The following is an 18,082-nucleotide window of genomic DNA, read 5'->3' on the forward strand; positions in this document are numbered from 1 at the left end:
TCCTTTGTGTTCATCAGAACAACAAAATTGATACATGTCTATAACAATATGAGGGTAAATTATGACAGAATTTTCATTTTTGGGTGAACTATCCCTTTAAGCTAATCCGTGGGAAACCACCCCTAAGTGTAAATGCCTCTTTTTCATCTCTAGCACACCCATAGAGAAAAGGGATTGAGACCATAAGCTCCTCCTACAACATTCCACCAATAAATACTGGAGTCAAACACACAGAGAAATCAATCACTCCATGTGAGACGACTGAAATCTTGTTGGTTCTGGTAAAAGAGAAGTTTGAGAAGATGAGAGATCCACAACCATGCAGAACGGAGAATGAAGATACAGAGGAACAAAAAGGTTGGTGTATATTTTTCAATCCTTATTTTTAATGGTTGAGGAATAACGTTAATAAAGCTTTAATTCGGTGGATTAAGTGTCTGTAGTTAAATCATAAAAACAGAAAATTGCTTTGAGGTAAAATTAAATTAAAACGAGATTATTATACTACCTAGGGCTGCACAATTAATCGAAAAAAGAGAGAGGAAAGAATCACGACCTCGATTCATACATAAAATCAATACTTCTTCTAAATGACAGCGATTCTCATATACAGTATTTCTCTGTATTAAGATGCCGTGTTCATTTACATTACAATCCAAGACGCTATATCAGTCAAACTTGCTCACACAGTGTAAAACCAAACCCTATTCATTCACCAATCAGACCCGATCGTTTCTCTCTTCTCTCCTTCTTATTTGCTGCGTTCCGCTGTCACTCACGTGACGTATAACAACAAGGCGGTAAACCTAAACACAGTCTGTTTACTTGGTGGATTTGGAGCGGAAATTTTCACACAAAAGAGAGGAAAATATTAGCCATTGCGGAAAATCGTGGTGGCAACGGAGAGAGTGACGGTGCAACAATACTGGTTCCGAAAAAAGGCAAGGAAATAAGTTACTTTTGGCCGTTTCTTAATCGGAAGGCTGCAGCCTCAGGAGGTCGCAATATGCAGGCTGCATACGCCATCAAGACGTTGTTTTGGTTTATTTAAGTTAACTGAGCATTACATTAGCAAGTCATAAACATATAACAAAACATTTTACGAGTAACCAGGGATAATAATCAACTTTAAATGCATTGTTAATATTCTGAAATAAGACATACATCTACCTCAGGAGGCTGCAGCCTTCAGATCGAGAAACGGCCTCTTTATCACGCCCTAAATTCACCATTAGAAAGGGTTTTTAGCACAAACATGTTTGAGTTTGTTTCTCCATGATGCCTCAAAATGTTGATCGTTTAGTGTTTTTCAAGTTTTAAGGTTGGCCAGTTTGAGTGTACAAAGAGTGCATGTGCTGTTTATTCTAATTCTTTTTATTCATTAATGTCAATTTTATTGTTTATGCTTAACAGCTAACAAATTTTAAATTACTTCCCTTAAGGGGTCTAAAATAAGGAAAAGAGACTTTTAAGACACGTTATTATAACTAAAAGTCCTGCCAGGCAACAATTTTTGGTTCTAAAAACGTTCCTATAACGTTGTTTTCCAAGGTTTGTTTTTGGTTAGCCAGGAAAGTTTTCTTTACAGAAATAGAACTTTATTTTAAGGTTAGTTTAACGTTCCCCTAACGTTATTTTTAGGTTAGTTTAACGTTAAATGTCTTTATTTGAGCTAAAAGCTACAATGCTGCATATAATTATTTTCATGAAATATATAATTTTAAAGGGATTTATCTACCAAATCAGTGCACATAAGAATTAGTACTGATGAATATAAATAAATAAATAAATGTTACAGCGGGCATCTCCAACTCTGCACCTGGCGAGCTACAGTCCTGCAGACTTTAGTTTCAACACAGCTCCAACACACCGGTCTGTAATTATCAAGCAACAATGAACACCTTGATTGGCTGCTTCAACTGTGTTTGGAGCGAAAATCTGCAGGACTATAGCTCACAATGAGCAGGGTTCATAAGGATATGTTGTTTTTTTTAAGTGCGTCATTATGTCTGGCTGCTACCCAGTCTCACAAGGTTTCGTGATATAGTCACAGATTTTTTTTATTCTTTTTTCGTGATATTATCATGAATTTCCGCGGTTTTTCGTGATCGTATAATGAATTTTAGTTTTTGTGTGATTATCACGTATTGGTTACTCAACTGCTTTTTCCTATTTTTAAACCATTGTCGCTTCGGTTTAGGGTTAGATTTGGTGCTTGCATTAAAATGTCACTTTATACATTGGTTTATACTATTTTTTTTCTGATTTATTTTTTTATATGTCGCCTGGTGTTAGGGTTGGGTTTGGGTAGGGATGTCATTTTATGTAAATCTAACCATAAACCGAAGCGACAATGGTAAGAAAATAGGACAAAACAGTTGAGTAACCAATAAGTGATAATCACACAAAAAACGGAATTTGTTATACGATCACGAAAAAACACGGAAATTCATGATAATATCACAAAAAAAGAATTTAAAAAAATGTGACTATATAATGAAATTAAGGACTTGACTGTGTTACCTGGAAATTAACTTGTGACCTTGCTGCACTGCTTTACTACATAATGTTTTATCACTCCTGACCTGATAGTTTTCTGTTTTCATTTTAGATATGATGGAAGTGAATAAGGACAGTCAAGCTGAAGTGAATGAAGCGGATGGGAAACATCAGAATGTAAAAACAAAATGTCATGTTTCACAGAAAGGATCTCTGAGAAGGAGAGACAAAATGTGTAAAAAGAGTTTCAGAAAAGTTGGAGGCCCTGCAGATCACATGAGGACTCAAAATGGAAAGAAACCATTTACATGTCATCTGTGTGGAAAGAGCTTCAGAATCAAAGCACTCTTTAACGCACATATGAGAATTCACACTGGAAAGAAACCATTTAAATGTCATACATGTGAAAAGTTTTTCACATGTTATAGTGCCCTCGACATACACACAAGAACTCACACTGGAGAAAAGCCGCACAAATGCCAGCAGTGTGGAAAGAGTTTTGCCATTGAAAGTAACCTTAAAAGACACATGAGAGTTCACACCGGAGAAAAACCTTTTGAATGTCATCAATGTGGAAAGTTTTTCACATGTTATAGTGCCCTTAAGGAACACATGAGAATTCACACTGGAGAAAAAACGTACAAATGCCAGCAGTGTGGAAAGAGTTTTGCCGTTGGAAGTTACCTTAATAAACACATGAGAATTCACACTGGAGAGAAACCGTACACATGTCATCAGTGTGGTAAGAGTTTTGCCATTGAAAATAACCTCAAGATACACATGAGAATTCACACTGGAGAGAAACCATTCAAGTGCAGTCAGTGTGACAAACGTTTCACCCAAAAAGCATGTGTTAAAACGCACATGAGAATTCACACTGGAGAGAAACCATTCACATGTAAACAGTGTGGGAAGAGTTTTGCCCATAAATCAACCATGGACTACCACATGAGAATTCACACTGGAGAGAAACCGTTCAAATGCAGTGAGAATGAGAAGAGTTTTACCACTAGAAGTAACCTTAATACAAACATGAGAATTCAAACAGAAGAGAAACCATTCAAATGCAGTCAGTGTGACAAACGTTTCGCCCAACAATCAGGTGTTGATAGACACATGAGGGTTCACACCGGAGAGAAACCTTTTGAATGTCGACAATGTGGAAAGTTCTTCGGATGTTCCGGTGCCCTCATTAAACACAAGAGAATTCACACCGGAGAGAAACCTTTCGAATGTCATCAATGTGGAAAGTTTTTCAGATGCTCCAGTTCCCTTATTAAACACATGAGAATTCACACTGGAGAGAAACCTTACTCGTGTCATCATTGTGGTAAGAGTTTTGCCCAACATTCAGGTTTAACAACGCACATGAGAACTCACACTGGAGAGAAACCGTTCAAATGCAGTCAGTGTGACAAAAGTTTCGCCCAACAATCAAGTGTTGATAAACACATGAGAATTCACACCGGAGAGAAACCTTTCAAATGCAGTCAGTGTGACAAAAGTTTCACCCAACAATCAGGTGTTGATAGTCACATGAGTATTCACACCGGAGAAAAATCTTTTGAATGTCATCAATGTGGAAAGTTTTTCAGATGGTCTAGTAGCCTTAAGACACACATGAGAATTCACACTGGAGAGAAACCGTTCACATGCCAGCAGTGTGGAAAGAGTTTTACCTTTAGTAGTAACCTTAGAATACATATGAGAATTCACACCGGAGAGAAACCGTTCAAATGCACTTGGTGTGACAAAAGTTTCACCCAACAATTAGCTGTTGATAAACACATGAGAATTCACACTGAAGATAAACCTTACAAATGCAGTGAGTGTACGAAGAGTTTTACCACTGGAAGTGACCTTAATACACACATGACAATTCACACCGGAGAGAAACCAATCAAATGCAGTCAATGTGACAAAAGATTCATCCACAAATCAAGTCTTGATAGACACATGAAAATTCACACTGGAGAGAACACTTTTGAATGTCATCAATGTGGAAAGTTTTTAAACTCCTGTAGTACCCTTAATGCACACATGAGTGTTCACACTGGACAAAAACCGTTCAAATGCAGTCAGTGTGACAAAAGTTTCACCCAACAATCAGCTGTTGATAGACACATGAAAATTCACACCGGAGAAAAACCTTTTGAGTGTCATCAATGTGGAAAGTTTTTCAGATGCTCTAATATCCGTAATACACACATGAGAATTCACACTGGAGAGAAACCGTTCACATGCCAGCAGTGTGGAAAGAGCTTTACCACCGCTGGTAACCTTAAGGAACACATGAGAGTTCACACCGGAGAGAAACCTTTCGAATGTCATCAATGTGGAAAAACGTTCAGCGGTTATAGTAGCCTTTATGTACACATGAGAATTCACACTGGAGAGAGAGCGTTCACTTGTCATCTGTGTGGAAAGAGCTTTATCACCGCTGGTAACCTTAAGACACACATGATAACTCACACTTGCAGTCAGTGTGGAAAGAGTTTCCGGGATAAAAACACACTTAAGACGCACAAAAAAATTCACACCAGAGAGAAATCTTAGCGTGGAGACGCTTCGAAGAATCACATGAGAACTCACACCGGAATCTTACAGTCCACATGAGAATTCACACTGGAGAGAAACCGTTCACATGCCAGCAGTGTGGAAAGAGTTTTACCACCGCTGGTAACCTTAAGGAACACATGAGAGTTCACACCGGAGAGAAACCTTTCGAATGTCATCAGTGTGGAAAAACGTTCAGCAGTTATAGTAGCCGTTATGCACACATGAGTATTCACACCACAGAGAAACCTTAGCGTGAAGACGCTTTGAAGAATCACATGGGAACTCACACTGGAGTCTTACAGTCCACATGAGGGTTCACACTGGAGAGAAACCATTTACGTGTAAACAGTGTGGGAAGAGTTTCGCATGGAAATGTAGTTTCAGAACTCTCACTCTGGGAAAAAAGCCATTAAAATGTGATGAGTGCGGTAAAATGTTTAAATCCTCATCATATCTGATGATACACAGAGTGTTTGTCTGTTTGAAATTTAAAAAAACATGTTGGTTCGAGATGTCATATGTGCTTTGAGTGTGAACAATGTACTACTGGAACTCAATGTTTAGTTTGGGACCCCCAGACCCTGTTCAAGTTTTTTATTCTGATATTTCATGACTTTTTTAATTAACATAAGATAAATTGAGAATTTTGAAAGTTTTTTTACTTATTGACTGCACATGTGATGAACCCAGTAATAAAGCTTATTTTGACCACAATTAATTTTTTGCATGCTTGTAATCTGTTTGGTACCTCAGGTCAACAGAAAACACTAACGTAAAACAAATTTTTAAGTCAAATTATAGCACATTTTTTTTCTATTTGTAACTTATAATCAACCTCATAGTATAAATGGAACGAAACAAGTTTTTTTATATAAATACAATTAAACTTTATCATTCTTTCCATCAAATAAGAAGTGAAGCAAATCTAGAGAGAATAAAAGGATTACCAAAATATTTTACAAGTTTGAGTATTTGAATCTAGTATAACTTTTTCAATTTTTTGTGCTAAACACAACAGTGCACACGCCAGGGTCTGTCAATTTAAAACTTTTAACATTTTTGATGTTAAGACCCATTCCCATATATTTATTTATAAATCTTTGTATAATTATTGCATTTGTGTCATAAAAAAAAATCTATGGACTACACCGCATGTGACCTGTTACCGGAAGTGATGTATTTGTGTTCCAATTAAAGGTGACATAGAATGATTGAACGGAGTATTTATCCTTGTTCTTTGATGTGACATGTAGACAAAAAATGTTTTGTTTGGGTCTGTAATGCCTTAGAAGCTTCCTAAAAACCTCTCTCAGATAGCTCTATTAGGGTGGGGGATTTTAAACAAGTGGTTTTGCCCTATTTGGCTCCCCCTACTGGCTTAACTTGCAATCTCATTACTGATTGGCTGACTTTGCTGCCACTCAAAAAATGTAGCCAATTGTTTTAAAGTGGAGGGGCAGTTAGATGCCTGTGATGTTATAAGCATCAGTTTTTCAGATTGGGCTGTTTTCTGGCTGACATTTCTAGAAGAGGAATTTCTATGAGACTGAGATGTTTAGCATGTTTAGCACTTTTTGTATGTTTGTGAATGTGGGTAGACTACCATTATTCAACAAAGACAAGGTAAAAATGTTTTTTCATTCTCTGTCCCCTTTAAAAGTGCGAAGTGAAAAAAATGATTACTTTTTGTTTAACTTTATCATTAACATTTAAATAATTAAAAACGATGTGATTATTATCAAATTAAAAATGATTTATTTAATATTTATACCGAACTTCGACAGTCCTATCCAAATGTCTTGACCATATAGTCCACAAAATAAAACACATACATCACATAATTGATGCAGTAACAGAAACTGTCCTTTATATACGTGGTATAACATTAAATCAACCTTAATAACAGATACATAAACTGTTTCTGGTAACAATGTAAAAGTAATGCTTAATGTATTTTAAATACTTACCGCAAACGTGTAAGAAAATAATGATTTTAAAGATGTTTTTCATAATGCTGTTGATTCCAGTAAGAAATGATTTAATGAAGATATTCAGTGAAAGATATAAATGCAAATAATATCAGTTTGTTGTCTTTGAGCCGCATCAACCCAGAGTATAATGTTTAACCCGCTACATATGCTACATAGCCTTCTGGAGTGGTACCTATAACTTTTTTGTATTTTGAAAAATGCTTATTGTTATTCCCTATTTGATTTTGTATATTGTTGTTATATTAATAAAACAAAAACCACTGACTTACATCGACTGCTAACACAAATCTTCTAAAAGCTAAACTCAATGCATTATACACTAATGGGCGTACTGTACATGACCACATGTGCTATAAAACAAAAACAATTTACTCAACATTGTTGTGCAGTGTTTGGTGGAGGTCATGTGCTACATTACTGCAGGATCTGAATTTACTCTAAATTAATGAGAGCTGAGATGTTGCAGATCCTGATACAGACTTAAAGATTTTTTTTATATATAAATATAAGTTTTTCTCCATCACATTGATCTTCAGATAATATGTCTGTATTAAGGAGCGTGGAGACCAAAAATGTACAAAGTTTATGTTTGCCGAGATTGCAATCTGCTTTTTGGTACTTTTCTTAAAAGATTTAAAAACCTTCCAATAGTGTTAATGGAGCTGTTAACAGAGATGTCAGTCTTCATGAAATGCTTTTGTTTCAGTCACATCAGTGTTAATAGAGCTGTTGATAAACCTCATTATTCAAGAATGTATGTTGAATGATTTACACCTAATTCATTACGTTAATTTCTTAAGATCTCATGTCAATTTACTCACAAATGTTTGTGTTTCGAAGAGGCTGAGACATGAAAATGTCATTTTAAAACACAAAATTTATCTTTGTGATAAGTTAGTTAACTTTTAGAGGTTAGAGAGTCCCCAAGTAGTTGAATTGCTCAGAAATATAATTCAAATATGAAAGGTAACACTTTACAATAAGGTTCATTAGTTAACATTAGTTAATGTATTAACTAACTTGAACAAACCATGAGCAATACATTTGTTACAGTATTTATTCATCTTTGTTAATGTTAGTAAAAATGTAAGCTTTAATTGTTTGTTCATGTTAGTTCAGAGTCCATTAACTAATGTTAACAATGTTTTAATAAAGTATTAGTAATTGTTGAAATTAACATTAACAAAGATTAATAAATGCTGTATAAGTGCAGTTAATTATTAGTTCATGTTAACTGATGTAGCTAACTAATGTTTACTAAGGAACCTTATTGTAAAGTGTTACCATATGAACATTACCTAAAAACTGACTAGAAAAACATTTCAACTTGGTTACACACTTTAGATTTGTTTGATAAAACATTGTCATTATTTTGGTGTATTTCTAATAATTTTCACATGTTAAGATTCGCTTTAATTCACTAAAATTGTGATTTTCTGCAGTGGTTTTGAAACAACATTTCTTTAAAGGTCCAGTTTTTCATGATCTCATTTTTCAAACTTTAGTTAGTGTGTAATGTTGCTGTTAAAGTATAAATAATACCTGCAAAATTATAAAGCTTAAAGTTCAATGCCAAGTGATATTTTTAATTTGCTTTTCAAAAACTACAGAGAATGGCTGGTTTGGACTACAGCCACTGGTTGAATGACATAAAAATACAAGTTTTAAAATAAATATAAACCAAGGAATTGGACTGATTCAATCCTGAAACAGATTCCTCTAGTATGAATGATTTATTGACATTAAGGGACAGTTTCAAGAAATGTTTTAACCACATCGTTCGTGGACCCCATTTACTTCCTTAGTATTATTTTTCCTTCTACAGAAGTAAAAATATCAAAATATCTTCCTTTGTGTTCATCACAACAACAAAATTGAGACATGTCTATAACAATTTGAGGGTAAATTATGACAAAATGTTCATTTTTTGGCGAACTATCCCTTTAAAATAATCCCTGGGAAACCACCCCTAAGTGTTTAAATGCCTCTTTTTCATCTCTAGCACACCCATAGAGAAAAGGGATTGAGACCTTCAGTTAAGCTCCTCCTACAAAATTCCACCAATAAATACTGGAGTCAAACACACAGAGAAATCAATCACTCCATGTGAGACAACTGAAATCTTTTTGGTTCTGGTAAAAGAGAAGTTTGAGAAGATGAGAGATCCACAACCATGCAGAACGGAGAATGAAGATACAGAGGAACAAAAAGGTTGGTGTATATTTTTCAATCCTCGTTTTTAATGGTTTAGGAATAATAAAGCTTTAATTCGGTGGATTAAGTGTTTGTAGTTAAATCAGGAAAAACTGAAAATTGCTTTGAGAAATCTGAGGTAAAAATTAAATTAAAACGAGATTATCATACCACCTAGGGCTGCACAATTAATCAAATAAAGAGAGAGGAAAGAATCGATCTCGATTCCTACATAAATTCAATACCTTTTCTAAATGACGGCGATTCGCACATACATGTATTCAGATGCCGTGTTCATGTATTTACATTACGATCCAAGAATATCAGTCAAACTTGCTCACACAGTGTAAAACCAAACCCTATTCATTCACCAATCAGACCCGATCGTTTCTCTCTTCTCTCATTCTTATTTGGTGCGTTCCGCTGTCACTCACGTGACGTATAACAAGGCGGCAAACCTAAACACAGTCAGTTTACTTGATGGATTTGAAGCGGCAATTTTCCACACAAAAGAGAGGAAAATATTAGCGCCATTTCAGAAAATCCTGGTGGCGACGGAGAGAGTGAACAATACTGGTTTCCGAAAAAGGCAAGGAAATAAGTTACTTCTTGCCGTTTCTCAATCTGAACGCTGCAGCCTCAGGAGGTCGCAATATGCAGGCTGCATACGTCATCAAGACGTTGTTTTGGTTTATTTAAGTTAACTGAGCATTACATTAGCAAGTCATAAACATATAACAAAACATTTTACGAGTAACTAGGGATAATAATCAACTTTAAGTGCATTGTTAATATTCTGAAATAAGACATACATCTACCTCAGGAGGCTGCAGCCTTCAGATCGAGAAACGGCCTCTTTATCACGCCCTAAATTCACCATTAGAAAGGGTTTCACAAACATGTCTGAGTTTCTCCTTGACGCCTCAAAATGTTGATCGTTTAGTGTTTTAAAGGTTTCGTGTTTTTAAAGTTTCAAGGTTGGCCAGTTTGAGTGTACTAAAAGCGCATGTGCTATTTATTTTATTTTATTCATTAATGTCCAATTTTAAATTACCTTAAGGGGTCTAAAATAAGGAAAAGAGACTTTTAAGACACTTATATACTTTTTATTATAACTCAAAGTCCTGCAAAGCTAACAATTTTTGGTTCCCAAAACGTTCCCCTAACGTTAGTTTTTGGTTTACATAGTTATTTTCCAAGGTTTGTTTTTGGTTAGCCAGGAAAGTTTTCTTTACAGAAATAGAATGATATTTTTAGGTTATTTTAACGTTCCCTTAACGTAATTTTTGGTTAGTTTAACGTTAAATGTCTTTATTTTGAGCTAAAAGCTACAATGCTGCCTGCATATAATTATTTTCATGAAATATATCATTTTAAAGGGATTTATCTACCAAATCAGTGCACCTAATTAGTACTGATGAATATAAATAAATAAATATATTTTACAACGGGCATCTCCAACTCTCTGCCCCTGGCGAGCTACAGTCCTGCAGACTTTAGTTTCAACACAGCTCCAACACACCGGTCTGTAATTATCAAGCAACAATGAACACCTTGATTGGCTGCTTCAACTGTGTTTGGAGCGAAAATCTGTAGGACTGTAGCTCACAAGGAGCAGGGTTCATAGATTGTTTTTTTTTTTAGTGCGTCATCATGTCTGGCTGCTACCCAGTCTCGTTTCGTGATATAGTCACATATTTTTTTATTATTTTTCGTGATATTTTTACGAATTTCCCGGGTTTTTCGTGATCATATAATGAATTATAGTTTTCGTGTGATTGGTTACTCAACTGCTTTTTCCTATTTTTAAACCATTGTAGCTTCGGTGTAGGGTTAGATTTGGTGCTTGCATTAAAATGTCACTTAATACATTGGTTTATACAATTTTTTTCTGATTTATTTTTTTATATGTCACCTGGCGTTAGGGTTAGAGTTGGGTTTGTAGGGATGTCATTTTATGTAAATCTAACCCTAAACCGAAGCGACAATGGTAAGAAAATAGGACAAAACAGTTGAGTAACCAGTAAGTGAAGAGTTTGGTTCCAAAACGCAATAAATCCATTTTGACAAATTTCGGTAAAAACCACTATTTTCTGTTACAAACTTTCACATAGCATCTTTAGGTTATAATAACATAAAATTCAAATCCATAACTTGATTTTCAAAGATTCATTATTAAAACGAATTATTTTTTCCACAAAATGCAATAAATCCATGATAAGTTTTGATCAAAATGCTATAAATCCATTGAATCAATAGCCTATATATTCATCGTTGCCATTTTTATATTCATTTAGTTGACTAGTGGTATACACTGATTAAAAAATATAAACATTAATGGCATTAATCAAAACACTTACTTTGTCATATTAAGAACATTGTCATTGCTGCGGTATACTTGATGTTGTCGCTTAACATTTTTCAAAGCGATTCGCTGTAAAATGTTTTGGTCCTGCTCGATTTTCATTGACTTTGAGTAAAATTATGTAAAGTTTTTCACAAGATCCCCTGGGGTCAATGTGTTAGCATGACAAAAGCTTGATGCTGTCGGGAGAACAAGCACCCGTCTCCCGAGTGCCTCTCGCGTTAATTATTAGAGGTTGATGGCTTGTGTTTCTTTCAATGTTTATCATTGCCATTAAAGTAATATTTTGTTTTTGTTTGTTTGTTGATCACGAAGTACAAAGTAGATGAGGAAAACTAAGATTCCGTGTACTCAACGCGCCACCATTGTTTGTTTACATTGCGTGGAATGGTGCGCTGTAATTTGTGGAGCGGATTTATTGCATTCTGTGGAAAAGGAGGAGTGGCATTTATCGCGTTTTAGGAAAACAGAATAACACAGCGGATATTGGATTTTGCGTAAAATTAAGATTTTACTTTTTAATACTGACCTGATATAATACTGATTCTGACAGTAACTAATTTTTTTCAAAAATGGCATTTATTGCGTTTTGGAACCAAACTCTTCAAGTGATAATCACACAAAAACAGGAATTCGTTATACCATCACGAAAAAACGCGGAAATTCGTTATAATACCACGAAAAAAGATTAAAAAATGTGACTATATAACAAAATTAAGGACTTGACTTTGACTTTGTGGAAATTAACCTGTGACCTTGCTGCACTGCTTTACATAATGTTTTATCACTCCTGATCTGAGTTTTCTGTTTTCATTTTAGATACGATGGAAGGGAATAAGGACGGTCAAGCTGAAGTGGATGGGAAACATCAAAATGTAAATGTTTCACAGAAAGGATCTCTGAGAAGAGAAGACATAAAGTGTAAAAGGAGTTTCAGAAAACCTGGAGGCCCTGAGGATCACATGAGGACTCAAAATGGAAGGAAACCATTCACGTGTTGTCTGTGTGGGAAGAGCTTCAGAATCAAAGCACTCATTAACGCACATATGAGACTTCACACTGGAAAGAAACCATTTAAATGTCATCAATGTGGAAAGTTTTTCAGATTTTATAGTGCCCTTAAGAAACACATGAGAATTCACACTGGAGAAAAACCGTACAAATGCCAGCAGTGTGGAAAGAGTTTTGCCAATGGAAGTAACCTTAATAAACACATGAGAATTCACACTGGAGAGAAACCTTACACATGTCATCAGTGTGGTAAGAGTTTTGCCATTGAAAATAACCTCAAGATACACATGAGAATCCACACTGGAGAGAAACCATTCAAATGCAGTCAGTGTGACAAACGTTTCACCCAAAAATCATGTGTTAAAACGCACATGAGAATTCACACTGGAGAGAAACCATTCACATGTAAACAGTGTGGGAAGAGTTTTGCCCATAAGTCAACCATGGACTACCACATGAGAATTCACACTGGAGAGAAACTGTTCAAATGCAGTGAGAATGAGAAGAGTTTTACCACTAGAAGTAACCTTAATACAAACATGAGAATTCAAACAGAAGAGAAACCATTCAAATGCAGTCAGTGTGACAAACGTTTCGCCCAACAATCAGGTGTTGATAGACACATGAGGGTTCACACTGGAGAGAAACCTTTTGAATGTCGACAATGTGGAAAGTTCTTCGGATGTTCTGGTGCCCTCATTAAACACAAGAGAATTCACACCGGAGAGAAACCTTTCGAATGTCATCAATGTGGAAAGTTTTTCAGATGCTCCAGTTCCCTTATTAAACACATGAGAATTCACACTGGAGAGAAACCTTACTCGTGTCATCATTGTGGTAAGAGTTTTGCCCAACATTCAGGTTTAACAACACATATGAGAACTCACACCGGAGAGAAACCGTTCAAATGCAGTCAGTGTGACAAAAGTTTCGCCCAACAATCAGGTGTTGATAGTCACATGAGAATTCACACTGAAGATAAACCTTACAAATGCAGTGAGTGTACGAAGAGTTTTACCACTGGAAGTGACCTTAATACACACATGAGAATTCACACCGGAGAGAAACCAATCAAATGCAGTCAATGTGACAAAAGATTCACCCACAAATCAAGTCTTGATAGACACATGAAAATTCACACTGGAGAGAACACTTTTGAATGTCGTCAATGTGGAAAGTTTTTCAACTCCTGTAGTACCCTTAACAGACACATGAGTGTTCACACTGGAGAAAAACCGTTCAAATGCAGTCAGTGTGACAAAAGTTTTGCCCAGCAAGGTGGTGTTAATAAACACATGAAAATTCACACCGGAGAAAAACCTTTTGAATGTCATCAATGTGGAAAGTTTTTCAGATGCTCTAGTAGCCGTAATATACACATGAGAATTCACACTGGAGAGAAACCGTTCACATGCCAGCAGTGTGGAAAGAGCTTTACCACCGCTGGTAACCTTAAGGAACACATGAGAGTTCACACCGGAGAGAAACCTTTCGAATGTCATCAATGTGGAAAAACGTTCAGCGGTTATAGTAGCCGTTATGTACACATGAGAATTCACACTGGAGAGAGAGCGTTCACTTGTCATCTGTGTGGAAAGAGCTTTATGACCGCTGGTCACCTTAAGACACACATGATAACTCACACTTGCAGTCAGTGTGGAAAGAGTTTCCGGGATAAAAACACACTTAAGACGCACAAAAAAATTCACACCAGAGAGAAATCTTAGCGTGGAGACGCTTCGAAGAATCGCATGAGAACTCACACCGGAATCTTACAGTCCACATGAGGGTTCACACTGGAGAGAAACCATTTACGTGTAAACAGTGTGGGAAGAATTTCACATGGATATGTAGTTTCAGAATTTATCAGCGCTCTTACTCTGGAGAAAAGCCATTTAAATGTGATGAGTGCAGTAAAATGTTTAAATCCTTATCATATTTGATGATACAAATGAGTGTTCATGCAGTGGAAGAGTTTCATTGCAAAACGAGATAAATCCATTTTTAACATTTTTGTCAAAACATGTTTATTATTATGTTATCATCAGTGTTGGGGAAAGTTACTTTCAAAAGTAATGCATTACAATATTAAGTTACTCCCCAAAAAAGTAACTCATTGCGTTACTTAGTTACTTTTCATGGAAAGTAATGCTTACGTTACTTTTAAGTTACTTTTGTGTTACTTTTTCTTACTTGGCTGAGGATCTCTTTCAGGCTTTACAGGTGTTTTGTTATGATTGCAAAAATATCAAGCTCTGGCCTGCCATCTCCGTTTCTAACTCAAACGTTTCGCGGTAAGGCGCACAGAGTGTGTAATTCTACGTTAATATGTTCAGTTTAATTCAGAACATTGTTATTTTTAAATTGAATTAAATAAACTGAAAAGTAACTCGCATTACTTTTTAAAAAAAGTAACTCAAAATTAATGTGTACGTTTACAAAGTAAAGCGTTACTTTGCCCGTTACTTCAGAAAAGTCATATTATTATGTTATGTGCGTTACTTGTAATGCGTTACCCCCAACACTGGTTATCATGTTATTATTTTGTTTTATGGTGCTACTTAGCTGTATTTTTTAAGTTATGAAGGTTTAAATCAAAACAAACCAACTGCAGTTGAATTGATATTAATTGGAATGGACAAACAAAAAACGAGATTTCTGAAAAATAAAAAAAACGGAGTTATATCGTTTTGCAACGAAACCCTTCAATTGTAAAATCTTAGTTGTGTACTGATTGTTTTAAAGTCTTTATGTCTGATTGAAATAAAAAAAAAAACCATGTTGGTTTGAGATGTCATTTGTGCGAACAAGGTACTACTGGAACTCAATGTTCAGTTTGGGACCCCTAGACCCTGTTCAAGTTTTTTATTCTGATATTTCATGACTTTTTTAAATAACATAAGATAAATTGAGAATTTTTGTTTTTAACTTGTTGGCTACACATGTGATGAACCCAGTAATAAAGGTTATTCTGACCACAATTTATTTTTGCATGCTTGTAATCTGTTTGTTACCTCAGGTCAACAGAAAACACTAACGTAAATTTTTTTTAAAGTCAAATTATAGCAAATTTTTTTCTATTTGTAACTTATAATCAACCCAATAGCATAAATGTAACGAAATTCTTTCCATCAAATAAGAAGTGAAGCAAATCTAGACAAAATAAAAGAATTACCAAAATATTTTACAAGTTTGAGTATTTGAATCTAGTAACTTTTTCAATTTTTTGTGCTAAACACAACAGTGCACACGCCAGGGTCTGTCAATTTAAAACTTTTAAAATGTTTGATGTTGAGACCCATTCTGCCCTACAAAGGCTAAGTGCAGTAACTACGCAAACACTGAAATGGGGAAAAATGCCCTTAAAGTTTTTTTACATCAGCCAGTGAAACATGTTACTGCAATTTTGGTAGTTACTGCGCTTTGGCTTTGTAGGGCAGCACTGTCTACTACACCAATAACAATATTTGGTTATTACAATTTATATAGGGACATTGGGGTTGGTCCAAAGCCAAAATAATGGACTAATTTCATCCCAGATAAATTTACCTTAAAAAAACCCGGTTTCTGTTTGTTTAATGGTTTGACTAGTTGCTGAAACCTCTTAAACAAATACCTTGTCGAAAATAAATGTTTTGGTTTCATGGTAATCTATGTGTTGTTTATTTTGCTTGTTATATAAATAAACTACTTTTAAAGGACTTTGTTGTTACTTATTCTTTGCCGAGTTTACCGGAAGTTACGTGATGACCACGAAAGCTGTGTGTTTATGTTGTTACTGCTGAAACCGTCAATAGGAAAAATGAATTGCACTACGCCTAAAATGGTCGCACAAATATTCATTTTTGGTAGCATGTCATCATTTCATGTGGTGCATTAAGCGACATTTTAAAATTTGTATTTATCTGACATTTTTTTTCTCCAAACAATCCTAGTCCTGTAAAGCACAGTGTTCTGCTGATAATAAAAAACAGTGAGGATCGTTCTGTGTCAATCTAAACAAGAACATTTATGAACAATTATGAATGTTTTCAGCCTGACTTTGTTAAAGGTTAGCTCCTAAATTTGAATAAACTAACATAACCTTTGAGATCTTTGTATTTTCTACTGTGATATCAAAACTTATGATGATTTCTGCATTTGTCCTATCGAATATAGTAGCTAGCCCTTCCTGATTATGTTTTTCAGAAATAGTCAGTGACATTGCTAACCCTAACCAGAACCCCTTCCTTTATAGATTTAGAAGTATTACATCAATAGCTAAATCACTTAACACTATGTCCAAACAGGATTTATAAGCGGAAATAAGCTCTGCAGTTACAAACAAATCCGGTCTGTTTGCAGATAGCCATACAATGACACGAAAAAGAAAGTCGTGCCAAGAACACGAAAACTATTTGTAGAAATTCGTGTTGACTGAGATGAAAAGGACATCCGTGCTCAGTGGCACGAAAAAAAGCGGAAAATCGTGTCCATCAACAAGAATAAATTAATCAAATATTTTGTGACTATTGCCGTGACATTGTGTTGCAACAAACTAAAACTACATTTTATAAAGGAAATTAAACAATATGGTACTGCATTAGACAAAACTTTACATATTTACTGTATGTATGTTTATTTTTTCCACTTGTTGTGAGTTGTATATTTATTTATAAATCTTTATATAATTAGCCTATTGCATTTGTGTAATAAAAAATCTACTACACTGCATTCGATCTGTTACCGGAAGTGATGTATTTCAGTGTGTTCCAATTAAAATGATTACTGTTTGTTTAGCTGTATCATTAACATGTGAATCATTAAAAACGATTGATTATTATCGAAGTAAAAATGATTTATTTAATATTTATACCGAACTTCGACAGTCCTATCCAAATGTCTTGACCATACAGTTCACAAAATAAAACACATACATCACAATTGATGCAGTAACAGAAATTGTCCTTTATATACGTTAATAACATTAAATCAACCTTTATAACAGATACATAAACTGTTTCTGGTAACAATGTAACAGTAACGCTTAATTTATTTGTTTATTTGTCAGGGACAATGCAGAGAGACACATTGTAACAGGTTGTAAACACTTACCGCACACGTGTAAGAAAATAATGATTTTAAAGATGTTCTTCATAATGCTGTTGATTTCAGTAAGAAATGATTTAATGAAGATATTCAGTGAAAGATATAAATGCAAATCATATCAGTTTGTTGTCTGTGAGCCGCATCAACACAGAGTATAATGTTTGTCATGAGTAGGCTGGTGGCTTTTGTTTGCAAGAGGCGGAAACTGTGCACTTGTTCTTTTCCTGCCATGTAACTTTTCCGTTTTGACAAGACATTTACAGCTGGCATGATTTTGCTTATGAAACTTATTTTAATGAATTTCAAACTTTGGTGTTGTTGTGGTTTCCCTTTTCCTCAACTGAAACAATCTTCAGACTTAGGTTTTGATTTCAAG

General features: G+C 35.1%; 2 protein-coding genes across 2 annotated transcripts in view; one reads left to right on the forward strand and one right to left on the reverse strand.

The window, feature by feature from the left end:
• LOC141362946 (uncharacterized) overlaps window positions 1-17,877 on the reverse strand; it is a 34,208-nt gene extending 16,331 nt beyond the window's left edge. Inside the window, exon 1 of the mRNA XM_073865249.1 lies at window positions 17,713-17,877. Coding sequence (XP_073721350.1) covers window positions 17,713-17,755 — 43 coding nt within the window. The 5' untranslated portion in view covers window positions 17,756-17,877. The remainder of the gene's footprint in view (window positions 1-17,712) is intronic.
• On the forward strand, window positions 11-14,532 carry LOC129452869 (uncharacterized). Its single transcript, XM_073865264.1, has 4 exons — window positions 11-357; window positions 2,612-5,054; window positions 9,091-9,260; window positions 12,427-14,532. Exons 1-4 carry the CDS (start codon window positions 303-305, stop codon window positions 14,343-14,345), a joined length of 4,587 nt encoding a protein of 1,528 aa, XP_073721365.1. The 5' UTR covers window positions 11-302; the 3' UTR covers window positions 14,346-14,532.
• Window positions 17,878-18,082: the final 205 nt, after the last annotated feature.

The sequence above is a fragment of the Misgurnus anguillicaudatus genome, unplaced genomic scaffold (assembly GCF_027580225.2).
Source record: "Misgurnus anguillicaudatus unplaced genomic scaffold, ASM2758022v2 HiC_scaffold_31, whole genome shotgun sequence".
Lineage (NCBI taxonomy): Eukaryota > Metazoa > Chordata > Actinopteri > Cypriniformes > Cobitidae > Misgurnus > Misgurnus anguillicaudatus.

Coding starts and splice junctions, on each gene's coding strand:
- LOC129452869 (XM_073865264.1), top strand. CDS start 303: ATGAGAGATCCACAACCATGCAGAACGGAGAATGAAGATACAGAGGAA. Junction 358..2,611: donor AGATACAGAGGAACAAAAAG/GTTGGTGTATAT, acceptor TTTTCATTTTAG/ATATGATGGAAGTGAATAAG. Junction 9,261..12,426: donor AGATACAGAGGAACAAAAAG/GTTGGTGTATAT, acceptor TTTTCATTTTAG/ATACGATGGAAGGGAATAAG.